The 8,782-nt window shown below is 32.0% G+C and overlaps 1 protein-coding gene across 1 annotated transcript; it reads right to left on the reverse strand.

The window, feature by feature from the left end:
• Window positions 1–416: 416 nt before the first annotated feature.
• LOC129285197 (uncharacterized) lies at window positions 417–5,943 on the reverse strand. The gene is made up of 4 exons (XM_054920777.1): window positions 5,773–5,943; window positions 3,343–3,438; window positions 2,122–2,238; window positions 417–1,927 (listed from the first exon to the last, which is right to left on the reverse strand). The coding sequence occupies exons 1-4, from the start codon at window positions 5,826–5,828 to the stop codon at window positions 1,681–1,683; spliced, it is 516 nt and encodes a 171-aa protein (XP_054776752.1). The 5' UTR covers window positions 5,829–5,943; the 3' UTR covers window positions 417–1,680.
• Window positions 5,944–8,782: the final 2,839 nt, after the last annotated feature.

An 8,782-nucleotide genomic window follows, 5' to 3' on the forward strand; every position in this document is an offset into this window, starting at 1 on the left:
TGATGAGCCCTTGGATGCAAAAACAGGGGCAGCCAAAACTATTTCCCTTCTGGAAGGATTGCCCGCAGCTTCGTTAAATAGCAGATTTGCAAAGCGATACGCCTCTTTTTAAAATAAGTTATATAGATGTGCTGCCATATATTTGGGTCTAATATTCAAGCTTTATATTGTAGAAGTGGATTAACTTCTTGTGGGTGTGAGCATGCTTTACATTTGATGAGAGACAAGGTGTCAGTCGAACTAATTTTGGAACCAATTTATGTCCGCATAGCACGTTTTCTTCAAGAGGTGTAATTTTCATATTTGATGCAAAATATGCAACATAATGGCAAATGAAAGAGGAGCAAAATAGATTCTAATTTAAAGAACCAAAATTTATGAAACAAGCAAATAAAAAAAGCTAGATGTAGATCACGTGGAAAACAATAATGTTTCTTATATAAGACAAGACCTTCAATATGTAACATGTAGCGAAACGTGAGAGTTATCAAAGATTTGGTATGAACCAAACACGACATGGCGGGTCAGTAAAACTTGATCTTTCCAATTATAGTATTCAATCCTTCTTTCAGTCCTACAATGTCTCCCAATTTTCAAGACTTTCCATTCGTTCGTGCCTTCAATACATGGAAACCGATAAGAAAAATATATGCAATTCTCTTTAATCAACTCTTGAGGGATATGAGGAGCAACACGTGACGACAATGCAAGAGTCTTCCAGTAGCCAACAAACAACACAAGACTTTCCAAGTTTTCAACCTCAGTCCACCTAGGTTCGTCACTCATGTCCAATTTGAACACTTATACTGTCTACAGTCTCAGGCGGATTGGCAAACTCCTTTGCCTTATAGCCCCCACAATTGTACGTAAGGAAAGCAGTGTAATACAGGTAAACAAGCAATAGTTCTCCAAATGAAGAATCAACGGCCAGAGTCCTAAGAATGTGATCATTAGCTTCTATAAAGTACCTAGGGGAAACTTCATTAAGATACCAAGAGAGAATTATCTCAGTGCTAATAATGTTAGGTACTACTAGAGGAAGCTTAGCTAATATCTCAGGTTTTAGATGTTGTTTTTTCAAGTCATAAAAATTAAATAATTTTTAGATTCGTTGGTCAGAGCATACAATTTTCCATGGAGAATCTCTATGTGCATGAAGGTGATTCTTGTCATAGGACATTCAACGATTATAGTCCATGACTCATCAGAAATCCATCTAAAGGCGAAAATATCATGGAGGTAAAAGATACACACCACAACACAGTTTGGGTCATTGGAGTTTGTGGATGACACAATTCTTTTAATTTTACTCTTCACTTTCAACCTTGATGACAAGCAAACCTTAGCCTTTGTTACCGGGTTGAAGAAGATCTGAACATCGGTTTCAGGAACATTAAAATAATCGTGGGAAGCTTCACATGATCATCCAACCTTGAACCATGCCGTAGCAATAATGGATGAATTCGAGTGGTGGCAATGTGTAACTGAACTTGAAGACACTTGCTGTGGGCAAGACGAAGAATGGACAGTTTGGCTGTCCATTGTTTGAAGATAATGAAGTGGCAGTTCAGGCTGTGGAAGACACTGCTTCTTGGCAATGTATTTAGTGACAATGGACTGCCAACTTGAGCATACAGCTCGAGTTCGAAGGTAATCACTGAAGCATGAGTGTTCAAGAATCTAGCCCAAGATATCATCTCCCACTTGTGACCACTTGCTGTAACTTATTCCTTCTTTAATGTTCGTTACTCTTGTCTCATCATCACCACCACCATCATCATCATCATCATCAATCATATGTGCCTTTTTTTCACCGTTGCTGCTAGCTGCTTCTTCGATGTTTATGTCATCATCTTTTGCAATTAGCATCTTTTGATCGTTGTTGCTTCCTTCTTTTTCTTGTTCGTCTTCTTCACCATTTGTTAGCCTTAAAAAAGGTGGTTTTTTTTTATAAAAAAAAAAAAAACGTGAACTAACAACGAAGTGATGCATAACAATGTATAGTTTCAATTCTTTCTATTAGTGTCGATGAACAAAAGTATGTTTGTAATTAATCATATATCGTTCAAATGAAATTAAAGAAGCTAATTTATAGCTTCTAAAATTTAAATAAGTAATTACCTGGTGTGAAGATGTTGTATGATTGGCCATTTACACATAAAATTAAAACACTGCTCTATGTGCTCCATCCATGTCCATTTGCTGCCTCTACTCTCTTCTTTTTGGCCATTCTTTATGCTTCAAAGTAAAGGAAAGATATAACCCGCAAAAACCAATATATCATAATTGGTTAATATATTAAGATGCGATTATTATTTAGTGATTTTAGATTTTATAATATTTTAGTGGATCTAACCTTATTAAAAAATGTTTATTTAGTTATTGTAAAATTTATGACTTGTATCTTCACTTCTACAGCATTCTTTTTATTCCCACTCATATACCTTTCATACACTATATCAGATTATTTTTAAAAATTAAAACTTGTTTCTTTTAAGAGATTCTGATTATTTTTCTAGAGTTTTAATTTAATTTGTTTTTGTTTAGTTAAATATACACGCAAGTAGTAAACATAATTTACACATAACATTAGCTTGATGAATAGAACTGAAACAGAAGAGAAGGAAGCAACAACAGATTACAGAAAACAATGAATGAACCAAACATACATTCTGGGTTCCCTCATCTTCTTCCTCTCTCTGCAATTCTGACGTCTCTCTGTCTCTGTTTCAGTCTCAGTCTCTGGATCTACTTTTTCTTTCAAGTCTCTCTCTCTCCTCGCACTTTCTTCCTGTTTGGTACACCTATTGCTTTATACACCTATTGCTTTACACATAATCTACTCTTTGCTCAAATCTTTTTATTTATTTCTTTGCTTCCTATCCAGGGACGATATTTTGCAATATCCTACCAGAATAATTATCTATATATTCTTCTTATTTATGATTCATTTTCCTTTTCACACTTATTTTTTGTTTCTTTATTTTACAATAATAGATAAAGAAACAAAAACTAAAGATGCATAACAAAGTATAGTTTCAATTCTTTCTATTAGTGTTGATGAGCAAAATTATGTTTGTAATCATGTATCGTTCAAATGAAATTAAAGATGCTGATTTAATTATAGCTTGTAAAATTTAAATAATGGGAAAAACTTATATGTTTAACCTTATATATTTAAGATGCTTGATTCCAATTAAATCAAGACATGTGCATCTATTATAGATTATTTATTTTATAATGAATTCTTGTTGTTAATATTATTAACATATTAAAATACACGTCTTGATTTGATTAGATGAAAGTATACTAAATATATAAGTCTTGCCCATAAGTAATTACCTGGAGAGAAGATGTTGTATGATTGGTAATGCATGTAGGTGCTCCATCCATGTCCGTTTGCTGCCACTAGTTTCTTCTTTTTGGCCGTTTTTTATGCTACAAAATAAAGGAAAGCTAAATAAAACCGACAAAAGCAATATAGTATAACCAAGGATATATATTGTTTGTGGATCAAGTTCCCAATAACGGATATTTTTTAGTATCCTCAAACAATTATCTAAAGAGACTGCAAAAAATCAAAGAACAGCAGAAAGATGGTTTAAAGATAAATTTAGGAACTCAGCGAAGGCCCATAGGAAAGTAAGTGGTTTATAACTCAAAGAAAGAGAGGAAACACTCTAAGCAGCTAAAAAGAGAAAACACTCTCAACTTGAAAAAAGAAATTGTTATTCTTTCTTGATACTTCAATTTAATTAGAGGGAGAATATTTATATTAGTTAGGGATACACATGACACTAATAATAGGTATTGGAGTTATAGGGGTTAAAATTATTAATCATGATTAATAGTGATTGCATGAACTAAACATGAAAGTTAAAAGTTAAAAAATAAGAATGATGTAACTTTTACTCTGGAGGAATCATCGATTTGATCTCTTGAGGAAAAATTAACATTATTCAATTACGTTAATGTGGCTAACAGAATGATGATGTGGTGACCAATGTTGATTAATATATGAGAAGCAAAAATGCTGACTTAATTAGGCTCCCCTTCCAAGTGTGAGTGAAAACATTAACCCGCTCTCAATAATGTGCTTTCAAGCATACAGAAATACCAAAGAATATAATTTATGTATATAATTCATAAAAAAACATAATGTCGTCCCACCATTAAAAATTTTCCTAATAAATTAAAAATGATAATGATTGGGCTAGACTTGAGGGTAAGAGAAATTTCAAGTTCCTTCAAAGACTCCCACTCTATCTGGCTCATCAAAAAATTTCAATAAGCTTCTCTAAAATACTTCTCTACCATTTTTCAAACAAAATTAGGTAGCTTTAAACATTTCTCATGATAATTCCATTGATTCCATCAACACTGGAAGTGAACAGTTCATAGAACAATATTCTCAAATTGGAATAATAAATTGAAATTGCCTTATTTACTATCAAGAAAGGGAATTAAACGATTTTGGTAGACTTTAATGAATGCACTATTATAGTGATAAACATTCTCATCAGTGTACAAAATAAAGTTCCCATGCTAGGAAGTTAAAATCAACCATTTGAATATATACATATTTTCAACCGTGTGTTTACAAAATTCTCAAACTAGTAAATCAGCATCAATTCATGAATAATATATTGCATCAAATATAACCCCGAAGGATCAAATCATGAGTCTTTGTCGCAATCAAATGCCACAACAATATACAAATAAATTAAATAATAGTTCCATACAATTTCACCTTCTCAATATGACAAGGCCTTATAATTAGTACAAAAGTTAATTACTTGAGGAAATTACAAGTAAGGACATCATAAGAAGATTAATGCCAAATCAATATTTTTTTTTTAAAGATTTTAGTATTGAAATATAAGAGAAAGGGTGCTAAATTTGGGAGCTTTAGCTGTGAAGAGGTCCTAACTTGATATTAATGTTCTTGTAAGGTCCTTATTTGTCCTGCTCTCTAATTACTTTCATGTTCTAATGATCGATAATCCTTGTCAAGCAGAAAGGAAAAGGAGCAAGCAAAAGTGTGATCATACTAAATATATTAAAAGCTATTATTTAACTCCAATTATAATTAAAAAATGGAGAGTATACGTTCTATACATTAATCTAGGGAGAGTGAAGATGAACAAGTACATAAATTTACATCCCAGAAATTTCAATTTTCTGGGCACTAATTCAGCCCTTCAAAATCAAATAATTTCAATTTAAATTGAAAAATTCAAATTAATTTTTATGGCTCAGATAAAATTGAAATATAATTATATCAATTACTAGAAAATTCTGAAAGGAGAGCCTGCAAAATTTCAGCACTTATTGGATGTTGTCTTCAATCTCTAGTGGGTTGACCCGCGGGTCTGAAACGGGTTTTTCGGACCCAACACCAGAAAACGTGATTTTGAGCAAATTTGAAGCAACCAAAAACATATTCACGATCCATAGAGATTTTCTAACAGGTCCATGACGCTTTTTGAATCAGAAACGAGAAAAATTCAAAGATCAATGAACCGAATTTTTCGTCTAAAACGAGTAAAACAGTGGATGACAAAGCAATCAACCACAATGGAGATGTTAATAAACGCACAGGAAAGCGAAACCACAAACCATAACATGTTAAAATTCTCATAGGCGATGTGAATTTTGGTCATGATACAAAGGCAAGATTGCGGAGACTAATGAAGACAGGAAACATCGAACGTCATATAAATACAAAGCAGTCGGATCTACAACCAAGTTTGACCAAGGAACCAAACAGACCTCCTGGATTTACTCATCCGCCTGGAATTCTGATGTCTCCCTGTCTCTGTTCCCATATCTCTCTCCGATGTTTCGATCTCTCTGTTTCAGTCTCAGTCGATCTACTTTTTCTGTTCCACACTCTCCCCCCAGCCCTGTTCGGGGCGCCTTGTGCTTTATCAGTTCCAAAATATCTTGTATTCTTTCCTCAAATCTTTTTATTTGTTTCCACGTGTCTCTTCCTTTGCTTAGTATTCGGGGGCCAGATTTTGCAAAATCCCACCAGATAATTCTTTCTACATTCTTCTTCTTTATTACTCTTTTTCCTTTACACAATTTGTTTGTTTCTTTATTTATAACTCAAAATTAATCTTAAAATTAAAGTTGATTCCATTAAATTAAAATCATATGTCGCTCTCCCTCCTATCATTTTTAAATAATACAAAATAAATAAAGATATTTGAAATGCTTTGTACTTTGTGCCAAAAAAATGATTTGTACGGATAATTTAGATTTTTTTTTTTATATATTCGTATGATGTGAGATTTGTCCAACCGTTAAAATCATTTTAAATTTTTTAATTTTTTAAATTAGAAACTTGTTCGGTATTATTATTTTAGACATTCTTTTAATTTGCAAAATCCTGCCACAGTAATTCTCAAAATTTGACTTCCATTAAATTTAGAACAAATCTGTCTATTATTTTAATGTATTTTTTATTATTTTATAAATAAATCAATGATAAGTAAAGAGACATGGAAATCCTTACCAGATAATTCTTAAATATTCTCTTTTATGTTTTGCTTGGCTCATAAGGAAAAATAAAAAAGAGAGAAAATTTAAAAAGAAAAGAAAATTAGAGAAATGTAATTTTCTCTACTTATATACTTGGCTAAGTAAGAGAAAATAAGAGAAAAAAAATAGTTAATTTCATATAAACAATAATAACCTTATTATACATGCTGCTCATATTATTTAAATCAATATTTTTACGTTGGAAAAGAAGAAAGTAAACAATACTTTTGACTCTTAATGTCCTGTTTGAAAAATTTAGGAAAAATTGATAATAAGGACCTGGTTGAAATATAAATTATTCCCAAGGACCAAGTCAAATTTAAGGACTAGGTCTAATATTTTATTCATCAAGTAATCTATTTAAATGATCAAAATGTCCTTGTGGTTTCAGCTCTCTCACTCCACTCTCTCCTCTCTCCCCTTTCTCTATCGACATTGTCCTTCGTCTACAACCGCTAACCCATCACCACAGTAGCCATGGACCTTGTTGGAAAAGCCTGTCGCCATCATCGCCTTGCAAGAGAAGCTCATCGCTGTTGACGTCCTTGAAGGTCCAAGTTTGCCATTTACATCCTCAAGAATCACATTCTGAATGTTCAGATTCCTTTCTCTAACATATGTGAACTGATTTCTTGTTTTATTTGTTTATTTCTTTTTTCCTATGTTCTATAAAATCTATGGTTGGTTGCTGTAAAAGGTATAAAGAGAAAGTCAACTATAAATCATGAAGAACGATAGGATATCAACGTCTTTGCAATTTAAAATTTATTCACCATGGGGTTGAGTTGGATTCACTTACTACCTGTATTAGTAGAAGAGACTTTAGGATTTCTCTTGTTACTATTCCATGTTTCCTCGCCGATAATCATTGCTTAAGGAGCCTTCCAATATTGACATATCCCCTGTTCCTTGAGCTTGTGCCTTTGTGATTTTATGTTCTTCCTTTATTAAATTTTTGAAATTGCTCTACATGAAGTTTAATAATTATATCATTACAATTTTTCTTAACATTTTTCCTCTTCTCCACACCAAGAACATAAAATGATAGGATCCTTTCTTAATAGGGTACTTGTGTATGTTTTATACCATCCTAACTTATCATCTTTCATAATGCTAGAGGTTCAATGTGTAATATTCAAAAATTAATATATTTTTTTGTGTTGTCAGGATGATTTCTGGCTATGCTTATCCAGCCTATGAATGCTACACAATCATTGAAAAGAATAAGCTAGAAATTGAACAACTTCATTTTTAGTGCCAATATTGGTATGATATAGATTTATTATTTGTATCCTCTATTAGTATAAATATTGTAACAAGAAAAAAAAAAGGAAAAAGAAGGGATGAACACTAACCTTGTTATACAAAGATTGATGCTTGTGATAAGACTAAAGAATGAATAGCTCAAACATGCAAGTTTTGATCTTTTAGGAATCTGTATCCATGGTTTCCCAAAATTTATGTGTTCTTTTGTTGAATTTTTAATCTTGTGTAGATAAGTAGAAGATCATATTTTTGTTCATTTGATGTCACTAATGCTTGAGATCATTGCTCTTTAAGTTCCACTTCCTGAGTTGTTAGCAAAATTTGAAACTTCAAGCATTATTTTATTGATTTACTCCATTATCATAGAAGTAATTCAACTTTCCAAAGCTACTTTAAGTCTATTTTATTTCATCTTATGCTATTAATATGTTTTAAAGTTGAATGGTTGATAAGCTCAAAGTTGTGAAGATTATTGTACATTTTAGTTATAAACCATATGGTGTAGTTCCTTACATCACCTTCTACACATGTTGAGGAAAGAATTCTAGGGCAAAGGCAATTCTTCATGATATGGATGTAGCATATGTTGTGGACTTGTGGTTTATAATAAACTAGACTATTATCTAAGTATTGCATGCAATGTCTCTTTGTTCATGTTTTGTAAGGGTTTAATAGAAAAACTGATGAAGGTATAAAATTCTAACACTTAATTTTTAAAATCATTGGGAATAGTAGACATAAATTTTTTGTAACAATAGTGGGCAATCAAACATTTAAGACTGATTATTTTATTTTCAGATGCTAGCTCTCAAACGTATGTTTTGAAAAGATAGAATAGCAAACCACACAGACACAAAGTAGCTGCAAGAATTATTGTTGACCATGTGTTTCACTTGCCTTTTTGTTAGACCATTCTTTTGAGTTTTCTACCATTAAAGGTTATATCTTGGCCTATAGTATGTTGCAAATT

Source organism: Prosopis cineraria, unplaced genomic scaffold (assembly GCF_029017545.1).
Source record: "Prosopis cineraria cultivar Desert tree isolate PC_DT_omini unplaced genomic scaffold, ASM2901754v1 PC11, whole genome shotgun sequence".
NCBI classification, from domain to species: domain Eukaryota; kingdom Viridiplantae; phylum Streptophyta; class Magnoliopsida; order Fabales; family Fabaceae; genus Prosopis; species Prosopis cineraria.